Source organism: Lutra lutra, chromosome 8 (assembly GCF_902655055.1).
Source record: "Lutra lutra chromosome 8, mLutLut1.2, whole genome shotgun sequence".
Classification (NCBI taxonomy): Eukaryota; Metazoa; Chordata; class Mammalia; order Carnivora; family Mustelidae; genus Lutra; species Lutra lutra.
In genome coordinates, this window is record NC_062285.1 from 26411188 (window position 1) to 26435311 (window position 24124).

General features: G+C 39.4%; 2 protein-coding genes across 5 annotated transcripts in view; both read right to left on the reverse strand.

Annotated features, from left to right (window-relative positions):
* Nucleotides 1-4228: 4228 nt before the first annotated feature.
* LOC125106643 (glutaredoxin-2, mitochondrial-like) lies at nucleotides 4229-6636 on the reverse strand. Its single transcript, XM_047740994.1, has one exon. The coding sequence runs from the start codon at nucleotides 4920-4922 to the stop codon at nucleotides 4389-4391; it is 534 nt and encodes a 177-aa protein (XP_047596950.1). The 5' UTR covers nucleotides 4923-6636; the 3' UTR covers nucleotides 4229-4388.
* A 4875-nt stretch (nucleotides 6637-11511) lies between these two features.
* Nucleotides 11512-24124, reverse strand: part of OPTN (optineurin) — a 45430-nt gene continuing 32817 nt past the window's right edge. For 3 of the 4 annotated variants that reach the window (XM_047740992.1, XM_047740993.1, XM_047740990.1), the window contains 4 exons: nucleotides 22180-22338; nucleotides 16169-16299; nucleotides 14701-14783; nucleotides 11512-11698 (listed from right to left, as the gene is read on the reverse strand). In XM_047740992.1, coding sequence (XP_047596948.1) covers nucleotides 11571-11698; nucleotides 14701-14783; nucleotides 16169-16299; nucleotides 22180-22338 — 501 coding nt within the window. In that variant the 3' untranslated portion in view covers nucleotides 11512-11570. The remainder of the gene's footprint in view (nucleotides 11699-14700; nucleotides 14784-16168; nucleotides 16300-22179; nucleotides 22339-24124) is intronic. The other variant, XM_047740991.1, reaches the window with a different exon arrangement.

A 24124-nucleotide genomic window follows, 5' to 3' on the forward strand; every position in this document is an offset into this window, starting at 1 on the left:
GGCCCCAGTGTCCCCACACTTGGAGAAAGTCTGCCAAGTGCTACACAGAACTGAGTCCAGGTGGAAGGAGAATGAAGGTTCGCAGGGCTGGGACCATGTTTCTGTGTGAAACTCCAAGGAGACTCTAAGCTTGACCTCTAAATTTTAAAACTCTGTACCTTGGGTCTCTGTTTGTATTCTGGCTCCAGTGTTTTCCAGTGTAAGGAGTGGGCCTGCAGGAAAGAGATGGCTCAGGATGCCAAAGAAGGAGAGTGGTAAGAAGGGAATGGCAAATGTCAGTGGGACAGCAGGGCTTCCCCAAGTCTGGCTTGCCAGAGCAGCAGCTGCAGCAGCCCCTGGGAGCTTGTGAGAAACCAAATGCTCATGCCTGAAGCCAGACTTTCTAGATCAGAAACCAAGGGTGGAACCCAGCATTCCATGTTCAGTCTTATGATAACTGCATCTTTCTATAGCAGTGGCTCTAAAACTTTAGTGGATACCAGAGTCATGAAAGGCCTTTAAAACACATCACAAAACCAGAAAGGGAGAAGTTAGTGGGCTCCAGCCTCCTTCCCCCAAATGCCACTGGGTGGGCCCTATGGCTCAGTTCCTCCCTCATCACCCCTGCTGGAAGTGCTCATTCTCCAGGTCCGTGTCCACCTGTCCCCCATCTTACAGATTATCTTTGCATCTCCTGACCTCACCCCCTCCTCTACATCCTCACTTCTGTGACTCTCCTTGACCTCTGGGCACCTCTTTTTTACTTCTAATTGATCTATATCCCATCTCATTCACTCCAATCCATTTCTCTTACTGCTCTTGATTATGACAAATTCTTGGCCTGCATTTTCCCTGAACAAAATTTGTCAAGGCCATCAGTTCCTGTACTCACAAAGTTCTTGCCACTCAGGAACTTGAATTACAGACTTGAGTTCTGCCTACTTTTCCTTGAATCTCAGCTCTCCTCTTTCCACCTGGAATCAGCCTTTCTTCCAACCACACTGAGCTGGGACTTTTCTCTTCCTAAATATTCTGGGCTCTGGCATGCCTCAGAGCCTTTGCACATGCAGACCCCTCTGCTTGGAGAGCCTGAACCCCTGGATCACCTCCTACTCATCCACTCAAGCTCAGTGTAGGCATCACCTCCTTGGTGAAGACCCTCTGACCCTTTGGACCAAGGATGGTGCTTAGCACAACTTGAGACTGGGAGGGCACATAGAACTTTCACACTGCATTATGGGCGTCTTCTGCTGCTTCTCACCGTGGTGTCCACATCTGGAGATAAGGGAACTGTTCTTGTTCATCTTTCTATCTCTTTGCTGTCTTCCCTCCTGCTGGTGGTGGCTGGCACACAATAAATGTTCCAGAAAGAAAACAAATAGAGTATTTCCTCCTTAACAAGTCCGTTAGCATCTGGAGGGTCAGTTTCTTTCTCTGGAAAGTGCTGAGATCAGGATGTGGATTCGAGGCTATTTTAGGAGGGCTCAAATGAGAATTTCCAGGACATTTTCACACACCAATTATCAGCCATAATCACTTCCTGCCTCAGGGTCACATGGGGTTGGACAGAGATGTGGTCCATATTCTAAGAACTTACAGTCCAATGTGGGGGATGGGACATATGCATAAAAGATAAATAACATAAGGTGACAACCAATGAGCTCCAAAATTGCTGAAGGGGAGGGAACAGACAGATGAGGTAGAAACATTAAAATGAAGTGCAGAAGATGAACACCAGTCAAGAATTATATTCTGTAAGCAGTGAAAGGATTTGAGCAGGTAGGAGAGGAAGATCAATGTAAAGAGAACAGAGTGGCTAAGTGCCTAGACTTGAATTAATTAAGACTGTGTGGTTGTTAACTGCCAGCCACATACTAACTGTGCAACCTTGGGTCAGTTACTTAACCCGTGTCTCAATGGACTCACCTGCAAAACAGGGCTAGTGATAGTTATTTCATAGGGCGTTTTGAGGATTAATGAGAAAAACTTGAGAATATCACATAGTGCTTTTCAATCAACCTAGTGGCTACTTTAAACAATGGGGTATGTTCCTCCATCTAGTTACCTCAAATGATGCTTTCCATAAGGAAAGCCAATGAAACCACCAGCCTTGCTGGTTTTAATTAATTCATAAGATTGTTCAACATATTTCTTCCTTGGTTTTGCTGGGTTTATAACCCAGCTAATAATATAATAATAACAGTTATTATTATTATTATATGTGTAATATATATTGTAATACATGTGTAAAATTATATATTTTTAATATATGTGATATATACGTAAAATTATTATTATTATATATGTAAAATAAATTTTACCCATAATTATGGCTCTGTATATTTAAAAACTGCTATATAAACCCATCAACTTATGGAAAATTTCTGAATGAACACTTTTTGTATATTTCTCATCTTTGCAAGTACTTAGCTAGAAAAAAGTAACAAATTACTCAGTGATGACTAGCATTTTTTGTAACAAGAGTACATAATGTTATTTCAGTAATTTCTAAAAGGACGAACTCAGTCAAAGGATTCAAAAGACCGTAAAATTATCTCTACTTTTTGTTTGCTTCTCAGAGCAAAGCAGGTTTCTTACCTTTCATTGCTCCCCTAAGACATTTGAATGTTGGTTCACAGACTTAGTTCCTGTTATGCTTAAAAGGGGCAACTAGCTCTTGTATCAGTTTTCCTCCATTGAATTAATGATGGCATAATAAATTTATTTCATTAAAAGCAATTCCAAGGGCGCCTGGGTGGCTCAGTGGGTTAAGCCGCTGCCTTCGGCTCAGGTCATGATCTCAGGGTCCTGGGATCGAGTCCCGCGTCGGGCTATCTGCTCAGCAGGGAGCCTGCTTCCCTCTCTCTCTCTCTCTCTCTCTCTGCCTGCCTCTCTGTCTACTTGTGATCTCTCTCTGTCAAATAAATAAATAGAATCTTTAAAAAAAAAAAATAAAATAAAAGCAATTCCAAGTTAGCCTTTTTATTATGGATCAAATGGAAGTGTTAGCTAACCTTCCCAAGAATCTTGATTTTATGATATACACAACATATTTTATGTTCATATGAAATAATCTTGTGCTTCAAAGTTATTTTTTTCATTTTTGTAGAAAATAATGGACTTTTTAAATTGTTTTTAAAAAAGATTTTATTTATTTATTTGAGACAGCCCAAAAGCAAAAGAGATCACAGAGGGAGAAGCTGACTCACCGCTGAGTGGAGAGCCTGATGCAGGGCTCGATCCCGGAACCCTGGCATCATGACCTGAGCCAAAGGCAGACGCTTAACTGACTGAGCCACACAGGCACCCCAAACTTTATTTTCTGGAACAGTTTTAGGATTACTGAAAAACTGAGTGCAAAGAATAAAGTTCCCATAAAGCCCCTTCCACACACAATTTCTCCTATCACTAACATATTGCACTAGCTGGGACATTTGTTATAAAGGATGAGCCGATACTGATACATAATTTTTTTGATACATTATTTTTAACTGAAGTCCACAGTTTACATTAGGATTCACTCTTCTGTTTCGCATTCAATGGATTTTGACAAATGTAGCCATCATCACAGTATCATGCAGAATAGTTTCACTAAAAATCCTCTGTGCTCTCACCTATTCATCCCTCCCTCCACCTAACCCGGGGCAATCCGTGATCTTGTCTCCATAGTACTGACTTTCCCAGAATGTCATACAGTTCAAGTCATATAGCATGTAGGCTTTTCAGACTGGCTTCTTTCACTTAAGAGATATGCATTTAAAGTTCCTGCATGTCTTTTTGCAGTTTGATAGCTTATCTCTTTTTAGCATTGAGTAATATTCCATTGTATGGATGTACCACAGTTTATTTATGCATTTGCCTATTGATGGACATCTTGGTTGTGTCCAAGTTTGGGCAATTATGAATAAAGCTATTGTAAACATTCATGTGCAGGTTTTGTGTGGACATAGCTTCCAATTCATTTAAATAGATACAAAGGACTGCACACTTAATTTTGCAAGAAACTACTGAACTGTCTTCCAAACTACCATTCTGTATTTCCACCAGCAGTGAATGAAAAGTTTCTGCTATCTCACATCTTCCTCAGCATCAACTGGTGCTGTGTTTTGGATTTTAGCCATTTTAATAAGTGTATGGTGGTATCTCATTGTTTAAATCTGCAATTCCCTAACAACATGTTGTTGAGCATCTTTTAAAATGTGTTTACCAAGTGCACATCTTTGATGACATATCTATTATCTTTTGCCCATTTTTTTTTTTAGATTTCCACAGCAATTTATTGTTTTATAACTTTTTCAGGAAGACAATTTACATATTTAAAACATCCTCAAACATTTAAAAGGCATTATCAGGCATTATCACTTTAAATCACTGACATTTTACTAGCAACGTAATGAGCACCTACATAACTAAAATTTTTTCCTCTTACTTTTTTTTAAATAACACTGATGAACTAGTGGAAGCAATTTCCCTTCTCTGTGAAGCCTGCGAGTGTCAGTTGCACCGCCAATAAAAGTTCCATTGATAAATATCCTTGGTAGAGTTCTTTCACCAGTCATTTTGTAGAGAGCATCTTGAAATTGACTTCCATATTCAAGCATGTCCAATTCCACCACTTTATACTTGACATTCATGTCATGGAAAAGTTTTTTTGCCATTGTACAGTAAGAACAAGATGTTTTTGAGAAAATCACCACACAATTATCAGAAATTGTTTCTTGAATCTGATTCACAGGAGCAGTTGCTGACTTCCCCAAAGATGATGATGTGCTGTTCCCCATCCCAGAGGCCGCAGCTCCCACTACCCCGCCCAACTGGCCCGCCGAGCAGCTCCAGCTCCGAACCAGCCTCGTCCCCCGCAGCGCAGCGCGGCGCCAAGACATGGTCCGAGCGCCCGGACGCAGCGAGCCGAAAGGGTGCGACCGCGGCTCTCTTTTGCCCATTTTTAAACTGAGTTGCTTTCTTGTTGCTGAGTTCTAAGAATTCTTTGTGTATAGAAAAAAAAAAAAAAAAGAATTCTTTTAATTTTTTTTCTTTCTTTTTATATTTTGATACCAGTCGTTCATCAGATAATGTGTCTTATAAAGACTTACTTCCAGTCTGTGGCTTGAGTTTTATGTTTGTGAAAGGCATAAGGTCTGTGTCTAGATTTTTTTTTGCATGTGGAGGTCCACTGTTTGTTCCAGCATCACTTATTAAAAAATACTATCCTTTCTCCATTGAATTGCCTTTTCTCCTTTATCAAAGACCAGCTGACTACCTGGGTCTGTTTCTGGGCTCTCTGTTCTGCTCCATTGATATATTTGTCTGTTCTCTCACCAATATCACAATCTTGATTCCTGCAGTTTGAGAGTAAGTCTTGAAGGCAGGTAGTGTCTGTCCTCCAACTTTGTCTTTCTTTTTCAATATTGTGCTGGCTATTCTGGGTCTTTTGCCTCTCCATATAAACTGTTAGAATCACTTTGTCAATAACTACAAAATAACTTCTTGGGATTATATTAACTCTGTAGATCAAGTTGGGAGAAACCAAAATCTTGATAATAGTGAGTATCCCTATACAGGAACATGAAACATTGGTCCATGTATTTAGTTGACTTCTTTCACCAGATCTTATAAAACATATTTTATTAGATTTCTACATAAGCATTTAGTATTTTGTTACTAATAAGTTATTGTTACTGTGTTTTTAAAGTTCTAACCATTCATTGCTGGTATACTGACATTGGCAATTTTTGTCTTCTGTTTTCTTAACCTAGCTAGAGGTTTATCGATTTTGTTCATCATTTCAAAGGGCCAGCTTTCAGTTTCATTGATTTTCTTTATTGGCTTCCTGGTTTGATTTCATTGATTTCTATTCTAATTTTTATTATTTCTTTTCTTTTGCTTATTTTTAAATTTTTCATTCTTTTTCTAATTTCTTAAAGTGGAAGCTTCGATTGCCAATTTTAGATCTTTCATTCAATGCTATACATTTTCTGCTAAGCTTGGCTTCCACTTCAGTCCACAAACTTAATACTTTCATTTCATTTAGTTAAAAAGTTATTTAAATCTCTTTTGAGAATTCTTCTTTAGCCCATGATTATTTATAAGTGTGTTAAACATCCAAACTTTTTTTTAAAGGTTCCCAGGTATCTTTCTGTTTTTGATTTCTAGTTTAATTCCATTGTGGTATAACAGCATATTGTGCATATGGCTTACCTTTTTCTAAATTTGGTAAGCTGTGTTTTATGGCTCAGAATATGGTCTATCACAGTGAATGTTTTCTATGAACTTGAGAAAAATGCATATTCTGCTATATTTGGAATATGAAGTATTCCATAAATGTTAATTAGATCTTGCTAATAGTGTTATTCAGGGAAACTATGGCCTTACTAATTTTTTTTTACTATTGAATCTGTTAATTACTGAGAGATTTTGAATTCTCTAACTGTACTAGTAGGTTCATCTATATTTGCTTGCAATTCTATCATTTTTCCCTCAGATATATTGATGCCTTGTTGTTAGGTACATATGCACTAAGGACTATTATGTTTCTTGGAGAACTGACCCTTTCATTATTCTGTAATGTCCCTTTTTATCCCCAACAATTCTTTTTGCTTTTAAGTCTTCTTTAAATTAATATAGTTACTCCAGCTTTCTTTTCTTTTTTTTTTTAAGATTTTATTTATGTATTTATTTGATAGACAAAGATCACAAGTAGGCAGAGAGGCACGCAGAGAGGGAGAGAGGAGGAATCAGGCTCCCTGCCAAGGAGAGCGCCCAATGCGGGACTCAATCCCAGGACCCTGAGACCATGACCTGAACTGAAGGCAGAGGCTAAACCCACTGAGCCACTCAGGCGCCCGCCAGCTTTCTTTTAATTAATGTTACCTTGCTATTTCTTTCTCCATCTCTTTACTTGTAATCTACGTGTCCTTATATTTAAAGTGGGTTTCTTATAGCAGTACATAGGTGGAATCCTTTTTTTTTTTTTAATCTGCTCTGACAATCTGTCTTTTAATTGGTATATTTAGACTAACGATGTTTAAAGTGAGTATTGACATAATGGGATTAATATGTACCACATTTGTTACTGTTTTCTATTCATTGCCCTTTTTCTTTGTTTCTTCTATTGTCTTTCACTCTATTTCTGGGTTTTCTGCTTTTTAAAAAAATTTTATTTTAGCTCTTCTATGTTCCATGATTCACTGTTTATGCACCACACCCAGTGCTCCATGCAATACGTGCCCTCCTTAATATCCACCACCAGGCTCACCTGGTTTTCTGCTTTTAACCGAACATTTTATGTTATTCCATTTTTGCTCCTCTCTTAGCATAACTTAGCATATACTTCTTTAACATTTTTTTCTCAGTGGTTGCACTGGAGTTTGCAATATGTGCGAACATCCTGTTAACAGACTATCCCACTTCCCTGCTCCCATCCCTTATAATATTGCTATTATTCATTCCACTGATCCATTAGCTATAATCACTGAATACACATGGCTATTATTATTTTGAACTGTTACTCTGTTAGATCAATTAAGAATACAGAAAACAAAAGTCTTCATCTTCATCTACTGTATCTCTAATAATTTTCCTTTTTTTATGTAGATCTGAGTTTCTGACGGAAGTAACTTCCATTTTCTCTGCAGAATTTTTCACATTTCTTACAAAGCAGGTCTACTGGTAAGAAATTCCTCAATTTTTCTATGTCTATGAAAGTCTATTTCTCCTTCATTTTGTCCAATTTCCATGGACACAGAATTAGAGGTTGGTGGTTTTTCTCTCTCAACACTTTAAGTATTTCACTCCCTTCTTACTGCTTGCATGGTTTCTGAAGAGAGATCTGATATATTTCTTATCCTTGCTCCCTTACAGGTAAGGTTGTTTTGTTTTGTTTTGTTTTGTTTTTCCTTCTGGCTTCTTCAAGATTTTCTCTTTGCCCTTGATTTTCTGCAGTTTGAATACAATATACCTAGGTGAAGATTTTTTGGTATTCAACTTGCTCGGTGATCTCTGAGCTTCCTGATCTGTAATTTGGTCTCTGTCATTAATCTTTGAAAATTCTCAGCCATAATTACTTAGCACAATCTCTTTTCATGCTGATATTCTCATTGCACATATATTACATTAAAAAAATTGTCCCTTGGCTCTGGGATATTCTGTTTTTATTCTTTTTTCTCTCTGCATTTCAGTTTTAGAAGTTCCTATTGACATTGTTTCAAGCACACAGATTCTCTTAACCATGTTCAATCTTTTCATGAGCCCACAAAAGGCATTCTTCATTTCTGTTACACTGCCTGTGATTTCTAGTATTTCGTTTTGAGTTTTTCTTAGCGTTCCCATCTGTTTGCTTAGATTACCCTTCATTTCCTACATGTTGTCACCTTTCCCATTAGAGCCCTTAGGATATTAACCATAGTTGTTTTAAATTTCCAGTCTTTTTTTTTTTTTAAAGATTTTATTTATTTATTTGTCAGAGAGAGAGAGAGAGAGCGAGCACAGGCAGACAGAGTGGCAGGCAGAGGCAGAGGGAGAAGCAGGCTCCCCACAGAACAAGGAGCCCGATGTGGGACTCAATCCCAGGACGCTGGGATCATGACCTGAGCTGAAGGCAGCGGCTTAACCAACTGAGCCACCCAGGCGTCCCTAAATTTCCAGTCTTATATTCATCACATCTGATGCTTGCTCTGTCTTTTTAAATTGTGTTTTTTATTATTAGTAGTATAATTTCTTGTTGAAAAATGGAAATGATGTAGTAGGTAAAAGGAACTGAGGTCAATAAATCTATAGTGTGAGGTTTTATGTTCACCTGGCTAAGAGCTAGACTATGTTTACTGTCTGCTGCAGCTCCTGGGTGTCACAGGCTAAAATTTCCTCTGGTGTCCTTGTTTTGTCTCTCCTGTTATCTTTGGGATTCCCTATATACCTCTTCTTTAATAAACCCAAAGGTGAGCAGTTCTTCTGGTTGTAATCCCGTTATTAGACAGGGACCTTGCTGATGTGGTGGTAAGGTAGGGCTTGGGGAAAAGAGTTCCACAGTCCTATGATAAGGTCTTGGTCTTTTACTGAGCCTCTGCCTCTGAACTACGACCTTTACAAGTGCTTCTCAGACTTTTTTTCTCCTCCTCAGGTGAGAGGAGTAAAGCTAGAAGGGGCTGGAGTTGGGTATTTCCTTTCCCCTGGGTCAGTCAGGTTCTGATATAACCCAGCAGGTTAGGGTCTGGAAAAACAATTTCCCTTGAGGGATGGCATTCCTAAGAACAGAGTACTTTGGTGTATTTCAAAATGGCTTTCCCTCTTCCCCTGCTAAAAGTATGGGAGAATTTTTAGAAATCTTCACTGTGGGGATCTTCTAGGGCTCCTGGAGGTAAAATTCACACAAGTGTGGGGTGCTCTTCAGAATGGGCTCCTATTAAAGCTTTTAATTCTCAAGTTTGTCCATGCTGAGCCTTTGGCAATTCTTCAATTATAGTTTAAGTTCTCCTACTAAGATACTGGTTCCTACTGTGGTTTTTGCTCCTGAGACCCTGATCTGGTAATCTGAGACTCTCTGTATCTGTCTGACTATCTCTCCAATTTCTGGGCAGTGGTTTGCCCTGTGACTTCAGTTCTCTGAGGGATTTAAAAAGAGTTGGTGATTTTCAGTCTGTTCAGCCTTTTCCCTGTTAAGAGGATGGAGTGATGACTTTCAAGCTCCTTTTATGCCAGACTAGATCAAAATTATTTTAAAATACAATACTTGAAGACTTAATATTGTAATCTTATTTAGCTGTAAAATTTTCATTGTCTCATTCCTATTTCTTCCCAGTTCTCATGTCCCTATTCCTCCCATTTTCCGCACTTTGAGAACACAGGATAGTGGGTTCCAGAGAGAGGCTGACATTCCAATGAAGTGTCATTACCTGGTAACATGGGAGCTGGACCTCTGAAGAGACTCAGTTAGAGAAGACATGCACAGTTTACAAGCTGTTTACCAAACTGTTTGCCTCCCTCAGTACAATAATTAATTTAAACTGACTATATGAACTTGCCTTCATTTGCAATTCTTTTAATTATCCAGCAAACAATTTGATCATGCTTTAATAAGCCACTAACATTATTACCTCAGAGTTGGAATCAGCTTATATTTTTACTTGAACAACGTAAAAGGATAGTCCCTTAACTTAAATGTGAAACCATTTGGGTTGCTTTTCTATTTAAGACACTAGAGAAATCTATTTCCTCCAATACAAAATAGTAAGGAAAATAAATTAAAACTAGGAACTATAATCAATAAGTTAAAATGAAAATTTCATGGTTACTTTAGACATATCTTTCACAAGCATTCTCCCTGGAATGAGATGGGGGAATCTAAGCTACCAGTCCAATCTGTGTGTTCTTTTGGCATGAACACAAAATTAACTGTTTTGATTCCTGGCTTAAAAAACATATATGCATAAATAAACACACACACGCACACACGCACACACACACGTTATTAAATCAAGTTTGCCTAAGAGAGATTATTATGATAAACCCAGAGTATATCTTTTAAGTTTCTTCTAAATGTTTAGGATATAGACACACAAAGACACTGTTTACTTTGATGACTGGCTCAGTATTAGCTAATCTCAGTAAACTGTGGGTTTACAGAATAGAGCAAATCCCTATCTTTTTACCTTCTTAACAGGAATAATTTCTAATTCAAACAACACATACTAGTCTCTAGTAAGGGGATTTGCTTGTATCATAGAATTCACCAAACAGATTTGAATAAGCATTAAGTTTATACAAAGCCGAATATGGGAAACATCCCATGAACTTGGTCAATCACATACGAACAATGTGAACTATTCAAAAGCAAAATTTTATTTTGCAATACCTATTTTTGTGATTATGAAAATACAGCCCGATCCAGGGAAATTAATAGGCAGCTGTTCTTTCTTAGAAATTAATAAACTATCTATTGTACAAGCCCATATACGCGGGGCTACAATGAAACCAGTGAACTTAGTGTATGTTCTTCATATATGCCAATACATTCTCACTCATCCGAATGATCAAGTAAAAGCCCACAGCACTCATAGGAAAAGAGCCCCATCCTAACTATGGTATAGTTAGTGCAGGTGCAATAAAACCACAACATACACACAACCTCATACAGATATGTCTTAAAGGATGAAGAAAAATAACAATATAATTTATTAAAAAAAAAAAAACTCCAAAGATACTATCGATTAAATCTCTGACTGCTTCATTTTTCCTGCCTCCTTAAAAAACTCTCAAAGTTTATCTGTGAGGCCTCCTCCTTCAGTTATATTCACTCTGTCCCATGATGTCACAAGCTCATTAACTGCATGAATATTTCAGCTCATGTATGTGGAACATTTAAGAAAAAAGAAAGAAAGAAAAAAAAAAGAATCTATTATCAGAAGAGTGATATGTTAAGGATTCTAAGGAAATCCACAGAAAATGTCCCATTTAGAACATACTCATTTTCTTTCTCCTAAAATAAACATAATGAGGCAAAATGTTTGTGTGAAAACAAATAACACAGAAGCACAACTCTTGGAGGAAAAAAATCTTGGTATTTACCAACAGTCTGGGGGTAAGTGAGATGTGAACAGTTAAATGATGCAGTCCATAACATGGATCTGGAGCGTGTCTATGTCGGGCAGAACTTCTCCACATTTGGGGCAGGAATGAATTGGAATATTCCGCTGCTGCTGCTGCCGCCAGTTTCTGTCCTCAGCTCCTGGGAATAGGCATTAAATGAAACACTATTCCATTTCTTCCATGTTGTAAGTGGTTTTGTTTGATTTTAATAACAAATGATGAATGTTAACATCTGTTAAATTTTGCAAGTGATACCTAAAGGGGAGTGAATACAGGGAATTTTGGGGGGTGAGGTCCTTAACTTAAGACATCTACACACATAGAGAAGATCTCCCAGAATGGTACCCGCTTTCCTATTACTTTGAGATTTGGGTTCTAGTCCAAATTGTAGGCATGTGAAAATATGTGGTTTCAGTTCTAGGTGCAGGACAATATGTGCTACAATAAAAACAAGAATATCTGAGAGAAAGAATGAGATAGATGAAGACATGAGCTAAAGAGGAGAGAAGGTGGAGAAAACAGTAAGCAGCACACAGAGAGACAACCAGAAAAGTGTGAAGCTTCTCAGAAGCAGAAACAACTACATTCATTTGGCCCATGCATCTGAGACCTGGGAGGTGGACAAGAGGGGTACAGAGATGGTGGGGACTTCAGGTGAGAAAAGCGACAGCAGGGACATATGAGGAAAGGGCCGCACTGTGTCATGCACAAGGCAGGTTAGTGGGAGGACTGAAAAGGGCCCCCTGATGAGACCCACTGCACTTGAGAGGAATTCTAGGTGTAGGTAAGGGCTGCCCAGGCAAAGTAAGTGATGAGAAAGAATGGGTCATGGCATTCCATCCAATTTTAGAACTGGAAAGAGGGTCAAGTCTAAATTAAAGAATGCTTGAAATAAGCCTTGACTCTAAGTAGGTCCCACAAGTGCAAACTGTGATCGATGCTAGAAGTGACTTCTGGCTCCCGGGACATCTCCTTGGTCTGACCTTTTTGGACCAACACAAACCATTTTGGTCTGAGGACTTTCAGTCAGCCTCTGAAATGTTTGCTTTTGGAGGCTGACAGTGGAGGCAAAATTTAACATGGTTTTTGGCTTCTGAGCTTATTATCTGAATTGAATAACATGTGAGACAATTACAGATAGTTTGTGTTCAGCAAACACCCTTAAACAGAAATACTGACAAGGTGGGTGCCCAGGTGGCTCAGTTGGTTAAGCAACTGCCTTTGGCTCAGGTCATGATCCTTGAGTCCTAGGATCGAGTCCCACATCGAGCTCCCTGCTCAGCAGGGAGTCTGCTTCTCCTGCTGACCTATCTCCTCTCATGCTCTCTTTTTCTCTCAAATAAATAATAAAATCTTAAAAAAAAAAAAAAAAAGGAAAAGAAATACTGACAAGGCATGAGTTCACGCCCTGAAAGTGGGGGACTTTCTAATGGTCTCATGGCCTTAGATCAGGAGTCAGTCAGCTTTTTCTGCTCTAGATGACAACTGGCCACTGACCAGGGACTGCTCATTTTAAAACATTGTGTCCACCTGTGCCTTTTTTTTTTTTTGTCCTGGTCTGTGTTTCGAGACTCAGACTTGGGCTGTTTTATTAGTTGGTTAACGGGTTCCCTCTACCTCCCGGCTCTCTGCTATAAAATAAGCTTAGTCACTTTTCATTGTTAACACATCACCCTCCTCTCTGCCTTGGACCCTTTATTCTCACATGGTACTTATGTAAATCCTAGCTTCAAGGTCAAGCTTAAAGTCACACCTTTTCAAAGCCTTTCTCAGCTCCCCTGGCCCCCAGTGATCAACCTGTCCTCTGACCTTCAGCACCATTATTCCTATTACTTAAATATTATCTTGTTTTATGAACCCATCCTTTTAAGTGCACATCCTGTCTCTCCAACCAGGCCACACGTCACCATGGACCTGACCAGGCCTTGTGCTCAACCGAGTGTCCCTCACTACAACAGGTGCACTGATGGTCACAGTTGACCATAACGATGAAATACAGTCAAGAGGGGCTACTGTTTAAGGCAGCTTTGTTAGGAAGCTAACAAAATTATAATAATAAAAATAAAATGAAAATCTCAATACAGTCTGTTTGGAATATTGCTTTTTATAAGACAAAAAGCTTATTAGGATAATTGTGAATAAATGTGTACTTTGTGATGATTTCTGGATTATAAATATAAGTGGAAGAGTATGTGACTTTTTTTTTAACATAAATAGGCATTCCTTCTTTAATTACGACAAAAGAAAATCTTCTTCTAAGAAATTAAGGTGCAAGAGATGGTCTTTTTGGACCAAAAACACTGCTACAGACACTTTTGATAACAGAGGTATATGGGTGCTTCTGGGATACTTAAAACCAGATTAGGGAAAATGTCTGGTGGTGCTTAAGTGCGTAGAAACAGCTTTTGGGGAAGAACACAGCTTTACCCTGTGACAGTAAACATGCCTGAGGCCAGTGTTCATGTCAGTGCACAGTAAACTCAGTAAATGCGAACATTATTATGTGCATAACACCAGGTAATAGGTGAAGTTACAAGTTCTGGGAGAGCTTCATTAATATGGTACTTAGATGCATATTTAGAACACATACATAATTATAAAATCAAATAGCAGAAGAGTACTACAACAGGAAGAGAGTACTTCTGAAATTCAGGAGGGAGAGGTCACATTTTGCTGGATTCCTGGAGATGGTATTTGAAATGGGTTTTACAGATGGGGTAGGAGTTCACTGGAAAGAGATGGGAGGGAGACAGGGAGATGAGTGAGTGAAGGACACCACGTAACCAAGTACATGCAGGTACACAAGCCTAGAGCAAGTTCAAGGAAAGGGGAGTGATTCAGTTGGCTAATAGCTATAGAGAATTAGAGGGAGAAAGGTTAAAAGTTCGGCTACACCAGGTCTTCAGTGCTAACATGAAGAGTCTGGTGTCTGGATTCAGTTGGTAATGGTAATGGTAATGGTAATGAAAAAGAGGGTACATAGGAATTAAGGCTGAGGGGTGCTACATTCTTCACAGTTTGATCTGGAATTTTTGTGTAAAATGTAGTGTCTTCACTACATTTGTCCTCAAGCATTCTCTTTACAGGATAGTTATTCCCTGGAACCGTGATCACGGTTACACACAATCACACGCAACTCACCTCTCTGAACGAGGTAGGCCTGCTGGTCGGAGTCACTGGTTCTCGCCCCATGACGGCTCTGCATCTCCATCAGGGACTGCCTGCTGGGATGAAAAGCAACAGGATAGTGATGTTCTAACGCCCTGAAATATGACAACATTAGACAGACATTCAACAACGGGATGGAGAAAAAGAAGAGCTGAAAAATAAATGCGAGGTTCATAGAAACCAGATATTAAGGATTAAGTTGAATGTTAATATTATTGGCGCTAAGACACAGAGTAGTGAAAGAAACGAACAATCAGAATGAAAAATATCAATCAGTAAATAACCACACTGTCAACTGATAATGGAAGGATTAGAAAAAAGTGTCATATTTCTAAAACAAGACACTATAGAGCAGTTAGAATGAAATAAACTGCATATATACACACAACCCCCCAAAGTTTAAAATCCCAGTGTGAGATAAAGCCAGCTGCAGAACAATACCCAGTGACCATCCTGTAACTTACGCACAGAGAAACAGATATTATGTTGTTTCAAGATATGACCTAGGTATTATACTGATACTATGTAGAAGTATACAACAGATGGGGATGTTACCACCCGAGCTCCAGGCAGTATAAAATATCCACAATGCAGGGGGCCTGGGTGGTTCAGTGGGTTAAAGCCTCTGCCTTCAGCTCAGGTCATGATTCTAGGGTCCTGGGATTGAGCCCTGCATCGGGCTCTCTGCTCAGCAGAGGAGCCTGCTCCCCCACCCCTGCCTCTCTCTGCCTGCCTCTGCCTACTTGTGATCTCTGTCTGTCAAATAAATAAATAAAATCTTAAAAAAAATCCATGATGCGGGGCGCCTGGGTGGCTCAGTGGGTTAAGCCTCTGCCTTTAGCTCAGGTCATGATCCCAGGGTCCTAGGATCGAGCCCCCGCATCGGGCTCCCTGCTCAGCGGGGAGCCTGCTTCCTCCTCTCTCTCTCTGCCTGCCTCTCTGCCTACTGTGATCTCTCTCTGTCAAATAAATAAATAAAATCTTTAAAAAAAAAAAATCCATGATGCAAATCAATGTATGTCACTGTCAATTCTGGGTGGAGCACAGACATTCTATCCCTGTATTTTTGTATTTCTATTTGTTTCCAATTTTTTTCAAAATGGACATTTAAGAGACAGAAGTAATTTTAGCCCTATTTTCTTTTAAAACATGTTACAAAATCGAAGTGTGTATGACTTTGTACCCCTCAGGACAGCAGGACAGGGCTTCAGAACACACAAGGTCACGTCTTCCCAGCATGTCTGAAAGCAAAGAACTCATCACGTTCCCACAGGACACAGCCAAGCCTCGTGAGAAGTCACGTTGAGTGTCAGGGACACAGTCAAGCAAAGTGTGCTCAGCTTGATTCCAACAGCTCATAGGGAGCACCTCGGACAGGCCCCCCATGCTCGGCCTGTGCCCTGGGCTCCCGACGTGTGCTCTCAGCCTTCCTGAGCCTCACCTGCTTCCGTCTTCAAAAACATTATCCTCTTTCAGCAGGACTGCCAGCTGTAGGGCCAGCTGCTCCTTCTCTTCGTGTATCTTCTCTCTCGCTGCTCTTTCAGCATGGAAGTCCGAACAGTAAACCTCCATCTGGTAGATGGTAAGAGAGACAGAAGTTACTACCTAGACGAACCCATGGACACTCTACAGCCCACTGTGTGATGGGGCACAGGGGGAGTGCTGCCTTCTGTGATTCCCTCATCAGGAACAGGTGTGCACGGTCCTGCTAGAAGCCAGCACATGACTTCCCAACCTTCAGACGGAAGACAAGTTGTGTGTGTATGTGCATGCATGCGCGCGCACACTTTAGGTAATCAGAACCCAACAATAACATTGATATAGGTAGTTTAAGTACTGCACATAACATTTGTTCAGTAAAATTCTCCAGTCTTTTTTTTTCTTTTAGATTTTATTTATTTATTTGACAGAGAGACAGCAAGAGCAGGAACACAAGCAGTGGGAGTGGGAGAGGGAAAGCGGGCTTCCTGCCCAGCAGGGAGCCCAAGGTGAGGCTCAATCCCAGGACTCTGGAATCATGACCTGAGCCAAAGGCAGACGCTTAATGACTGAGCCGTCCAGGCGCCCCAATTCTCTGGTCTTTTAAAAAAAAATCATATTCAGGGGCACCTGGGTGGCTCAGTGGGTTAAGCCTCTGCCTTGGGCTCAGGTCATGATCTCAGGGTCCTGGGATCAAGCCCCGAATCGGGCTCTCTGCTCAGCAGGAAGCCTGCTTCCTCCTCTCTCTCTGCCTGCCTCTCTGCCTGCTTGTGATCTCTGTCAAATAAATAAATAAAAATCTTTATTAAAATAAATAAAATAAATAAGTCATATTCAGGATTAGCTTAATATAGTAAATGCTTTATTTACTCTGTCAGGTATATTTACAAAGGCTGGCTTTAAATTAAATTTTAAACAACAATAGTAAATAGATGTTATTCATTGCATTCCAAACATGTACAAGGTCTTACATCAGGTGCCTATATTCTTACCTTACTTCACTTTATCAAAGGTCCTGTGAATGTATAATTGCTATGCTCATTTTACATTCACAAGTTTAACAGCTCTCAGTCTGGGGTAGTTTAGGTATGTGGTCAAGACAGCACTTGAACCAAGACTGAAGCCTGTATTCTATGCCCCCTTCTTAACGGTGGTAGCCAGCCTCCAAGATGGCTTGGGTGATGCTCCCCTCTTGGTATTCACACCCTTCCATGGTCCCCTTCTACAACGAACAGAGCCAACCCATGTAACCACTAGGATATTGCAGAAATGATGGTGTGTGGCTTCTGCCTTGTTCTTCCCTGGGTCACCCGCTGTGGGGGAAGCTTGCTGTCATGTTATGAGAGTGTGCAAGCTGCCGTGTGGGGAGCCCCACAGGGTGAGGAACTCAGGCCTCCTGCCTGCAGCTATGTGAGTGAGCCGGCTTGGAAACAGATCTTCTGGTCCATTTTGAGTGCAGCCTCATGAGGGACCCTGAGTCGGAATCACCCCGCTAAGCTGCTCCTGCATGCCTGACTCACAGAAACCCAAAAATGACAAATGCTTGTTGTAGCAGCTGCTAAACTGGAAGGTAATTTCTAACCTAGAAATATATAAATATTATGCTGTGATAGAGATTTCTTCACTGTTAAAGATTTCTAAAGTAAAAATGAGCTCCTTAATAGTGAAATGAACATTATTCTAATAACAATTTTTAACTTTTTATACTTAAAATTTAGGCTTTCCCTCAAATTTCATGGTTCTAGGATACAAATATTTATCTCTTACTTTTTTTTAAAGATTTTATTTATTTATTTGACAGAGACACAGCAAGAGAGGGAACACAAGCAGTGGGAGAGGGAGAAGCAGGCAGACTCTTAATGACTGAGCCAACCAGGGGCCCCCTTATCTCTTACTTTTAAAAGTAAAAATTAATAAAAACTTAAATATCACAGTTTTAGTTACACCCCCCCCCACAACTATGTGATAAAAGGTCCTTTTAAGGGACATCCTGCCATTTATGAATGGTCCAACACTTTATGCAATCACTGATGCATCATGGGAATTTTTGAGACTGATCTCAATTTAAGTTACTGTCTTACTTCTACCAATGATTAGCTTTGAGCCAGTCGGACCTGGGTCATTCTGTCCATGCCTATGTGCCCTGCAGCGACACCAGTGGCTCACGTCCCAGGTGCTCAAAAAGAAGTGGCTGAGTGAACAAATGGGAGTATCTATCAAAACACAACAAATGTCCGTGTACAGAAGGAAAAGGACATGACAACAATACCATGAGGTACCTGAACAAACAAAATGCTGTAAAGGGCTTGGGTTAAAATTCTCTTCCTATAGAAATAAAACTCAAGACCGTAAGTCCAGTAAATCCAAAGGTGGTAACCTTTGGATTTCATATTTGAGTAATGAGTATATAGGTGGTCACTAGGAAATAATAAACTGTTAACTTCATTATATTAAAAATAATTTATCTTTATCAGATTGGCAAACATTTAAAAGAATGACGCAAGGAGGTGGGGAAACAGACGTTCTCATCTCCTTCAGTGAGAGGATAATTTTGGTTATGCATTTTTGGAAGACAACTTGTTAATATTTATTTAACTTAAAGACAGGCATACCCAATAACCCAAACATTCCATGTCTACATCTCACTATAGATTCCACAAGTGCACAGAGACATACATACAATGTTCAGTTCACCGTTGTTGGTAATAGCAAGAATATCGGTATAGCCTATACATATTAAAGGACTGGTTAAGTCTATGATGGTAATGCACACTTTGGAATACCATACAACTGTTCAAAAAGATAACAAATGGCTATGAGTACTAATATGGAGAGAAGTCTAAGATATCATGAGTGAAGAGTTGTAGTATAAAAGGTATATGGCAATCCCACTTTTAATTAAGCAAACAAACAAAATAACAACAGAAGACAAAGGTTCTCTCCCACATTTCCTGTGGTTTGACATCTCAGGCAGGATTCATACTCACTGATAACTTTCTGCAAGTCCTCCATCCACCAGGAGCAAGAGTGGGGTCAAATAGTAACAACAAGCCATGGTACACAAATTCTTCTCAAGAAAAGAAGGAATGTATCTCAACTTATTTTCATGAGGCCAATAAAACCTTGATATCAAAACCTCACAATGACATTAGCAAAAGGAAAATTCCAGGCCAATTTTACTCAAGAATATAGACACAAGGGGTGCCTGGGTGGCTCAGTGGGTTAAGCCTCTGCCTTCGGCTCAGGTCATGATCTCAGGGTCCTGGGATCAAGCCCCGAATCGGGCTCTCTGCTCAGCAGGGAGCCTGCTTCCTCCTCTCTCTCTGCCTGCCTCTCTGCCTACTTGTGATCTCTCTCTTTTTCTCTGTCAAATAAATAAAATCTTTAAAAAAAAAAGATTAATTTATTTAAGTGAGAGAGTGTGCATGAACAGGGGTGGGGAGAGGCAGAGGGACAGAAAGAGTCTCAAGCAGGCTCCTCCTCTCTCTCTGCCTGCCTCTCTGCCTACTTGTGATCTCTCTCTCTCTCTGTCAAACAAATAAAAAAAAAAAAGAATATAGACACAAAAGTCCTAAGCAAAATATAAGCAAACCAAATCCAGCAATATGTATGAAGGATTATTCAAGAAATGTAATTTGTTTAAAATTTAAAAATCAATGTGATTCACCACATTAACAAATTAAAGGAAAAAGGCATGTAATTATCCAACTATATCATTACCAGAAGAAAAAAACATTCCCTCAATAAAATTCAATATCCACTCGAAATAAAAATTTTGGCAAACAAGAAAGAAAAGGGAATTTCCTTGATTTGATAAGTAAGATCAACAAAGCCTATGGCAAACACCATGTACTTAGCAGTAAAATGTTAAAAACACTGCTTCTGAGACTGGGAGCAAGGCAAGGCTGCCTGCCATCTGCACTGTTACACAACACTTTGTGTAACAGGGACCCAGTAAGTGTGTAACAGGGACCCAGTGGCAAGAAAAAGAAATAAAGCAAAGGAAGAACTGGAAAGGAAAACATCCCAAACTGTCATTATTTAAATGATATGACTGTGAATGCAAAGAGGTCAAAAGAATATTCAGAGATATTAATAAAATTAAAATGTGAATTGAGCAAGTCTACTGCATACAAAATCAATTTATAAAAATCAGTGTATTTCTATATAACAGGTGTTAAAAAATGAAGATTTTTAAAAAGGTGCTATTTATAACAGTATCATTGAAATAGAGTATCTATGAATAATAGATACTTAGATAATAATACTAAGAAGATTAAAAATATTACTTAGAAGGATTAAAAAATAATACATTATATGTTAATTAAAAAAAAGAAAGAAGAAGAATTAAAGAAGGGATGCCCAGATGGCTCAGTCGGTTAAGTGTTTGCCTTCAGCTCAGGTCATGATCCCAGGGTCCCGGGATCGAGCCCCTCAGCAGGGAAGTGTGCTTCTCCCTCTCCCTCTGTCCCTGCTTGTATTTTCTCTCTTGCTCATGCTCTCTCAAATAAATAAATAAAATCTTAAAAAAAAAAAACAAAGAAGAATTACAGAAGATACGCCACATTCTTGCACTGGAAGAGTCACTGTTGTAAAGAGGGTCAGTTACTTCCAAATGGATTGATAATATATTTAATATAATTCCAGTCAAAACTCCAGAAGGTTCTTCTGTGTATGTGTGTAAGAATACCCAGTGGATGCTAAAATTAAAATGACAATGAAAAAGGGAAGGAAAATCTAAGGTCTTCTTGACAAGTATCAATGAGGTAGGAAGACTTACTCTACCAGGTATCAAAATTTTGGTGCTTCATAATAAGTCATGACAGTATGGTACCAGAGCAAGGATACAAAAATAGCTCAATGGAACAGGACAGAGTCCAGAAATAGACCATGGATACCTGAACACAATATACAATAAAGAGGACAGCACAGTACTTAAGATGACATTATAAATAAATGGTGCCAAGGCAATAAGATAAAAAAAATGAGTCTTCACCCTTACCCCACTCTATAAAGAAAAACTAATTCCAGATGGTTTCTAGATATTAATATAAAAGGCAAAACAGTAAAACTTTTAGAATACAACACGGCAGAGTATCTTCATGGCCTTGAGGTAATGGAAGTTTTTTAACAGGACACAAGAAGTACTAATTGTAAGCGTTAAGACTGACAATGTAGACTACATTAAAATTAAGAACTTCTGTTCATCAAAAGACACCTTTATGGGTGTGAAAAAACAAATCGCAGAACGAAGAAACCTGCAACAAATGGAACTATCAAGGGTTTGTGTCTGGAGTGTAAACATAGAACTCATAAAATTAAGACAGTAAACCAGAAGAAAAATGGGCAAAGATATCTTCAGGCACTTCACAAAAGGGAGCATCAAGAAGACTACTGAACACCTGAGAAAGTACTCAGTCTCATTAGTCATCAGGGAAATCCACATTAAATGAGACACCATTATGTGCCCCCCAGAATGGTTACAAATAAAAGTAAAAATATTGATAATACAAGTATGGGTAAGGATGTTGAGCAATGGGGACTCTGTTGGTGGGAGCGAAAACTGATACAACCACTTTGGAAAAGTACGGGCAACATCCACTAACATTCAGTAATACATGAACTCTAGCAATGTGCTCTTCCACTCCCAACTAGGTATGTACCCACAGAAAGGAACGCAGAGTCCAGCAAAGAGATACCCACAAGAATGTCAGAACAACCTTAATTATACCAGCCCAAACTGAAAATAATCCAACTACTTATCAACGGTAGCATGGATAAATTCATTGAGCTCTATCCTTAACAGTTTGGTGCACTTTCCATCCATGATATGCTTTAATTAAAAAATATCTTTAAATATATTGGTGGAAATTATATAACATCCAAAAATATATTTTGAACGCCATCACTTTCCCATATGAGAACAGAACCATGGTTGGACTCACTCAGTTCCTGTTTCAGAACGTAGCTTACCTGAGCCCGAAGAACGGTCATGGTTTCCAGGTCCTCCTCCTGCTTGGCGATGGTCTGCTTCATCTCATCCATCTGAAGCTGCTTGGAAGCCAAGGCCTTCTCTGCCACTTCCAGCTTTTCACTTAGTTCTTGCAGTACTACCTTATCCACTTTTTCAGACTAAAAGAGACAAGATTATTCTAGAAACGACTGTGAAATAATTTAACCTATTTTTAAAAAAAGATTTATTTATTTAGGGGCACCTGGGTGGCTCAGTAGGTTAAGCCTCTCCTTCGGCTCAGGTCATCACGATCTCAGGGTCCTGGGATCGAGCCCCACATCCGGCTCTCTGCTCAGCGGGGAGCCTCTTCTCCCTCTCTCTCTGCCTGCCTCTCTGCCTACTTGTGATCTCTCTCTTTTTCTCTGTCAAATAAATAAAATCTTTAAAAAAAAAAGATTAATTTATTTAAGTGAGAGAGTGTGCATGAACAGGGGTGGGGTGAGGCAGAGGGACAGAAAGAGTCTCAACCAGGCTCCTCACTGAGCGTGGATCCTAACGTGAGGCTCGGTCTCACGACCCTGAGATCACAACCTGAGCCAAAATCAAGAGACAGTTGCCTAACCAATGATTCCCCCCAGGTGCCCCTAATTCAATCTATTTTAGTAAAACATTAAACGAAGTTTTATTTTTTGAAATGCCTGGCTCTAAACTGTTTTGCTAATTAGCAATGATAACTTACTCAGAAAGTTGTACTCATTTAACTTACAGCTTGCAAATTATAATTTCTTAATTTAAGACAATTAAAAAAAAACACTTAAAGAAGGGAAACGATGACAAACCCTGGTCTCAGTGAGGCTGTAACTTGCTGATACTGTTATTTTCCCCACTGATGTTACTCTTACATGGCGAAGTCAGTGGAAAAGCAGAAACATGTTTAAATTAAAAACTGATCACCTCACACCTTTCAGAATGACTAGTATCAAAACCAACCAAACAAACAAACAAAGCCCAACAAGTGTTGGCAAGGATGTGGAGAAAAAGGGGAACCCTTGTGCACTGTTGGTGGGAATGCAAACTGGTGCAGCCACTCTGGAAACACTATGGAGGTTCCTCAAAAAGTTAAAAATAGAACTACCTTATGATCCAGCAATCCCACTCTCCAGTATTTATCCAGAGAAAATGAAAATACTAATTGAAAAAGATATATCCATTCCTATGTTTACTAGAGCATTATTTACAATAGCTAAGATATGGTAGCAATCTGTTCGTCAACAGATGAATGGATAAAGAGGTGATCTATATATGTACACACACACACGAGAATATTACTCAGACATAAAAAGACTGAAATCTTGCCATCTGTGACAATATGGTGGACCTAGAGGGTATTACGTAAAGTGAAGTAAGTCATAGAAACAGACAAATACTGTATGATTTCACTTATGTGGAATGTAAAAAACATTTGTTTTGTTAAGGAGAGAGACATAGGGGGATGAAGGAGATCAAGAGGTGCAAACTTGCAGTTTGTAGTTATAAAATAAATAAGTCAAGGGATGTACAGTACAGCACAGGAACACAGCTGACCCTCAAACAATGCACAGGTTAGAGGCACTGAGCCCCTGCAGAGTCACAAATCCACATGTAACTTTTGACTCCCCAGAAACTCAACTAGTAACAGCCTATGGCTGACTGGAAGCCTTACCAATAATTTAGTGGCCTAACATATATTTTGTATGTTATATGTATTATATACTGTGTTCTTACAATAAAGTAAGCTAAAAAAAAAGAAAATGTTATTTAAAAAGTTGTAAGGAGGGGCACCTGGGTGGCTCAGTGGGTTAAAGCCTCTGCCTTCGGCTCAGGTCATGGTCCCAGTGTCCTGGGATCGAGCCCCACATCAGGCTCTGTGCTCTGCAGGGAGCCTGCTTCCCCCTCTCTCTCTATCTGTCTGCCTCTCTGCCTACT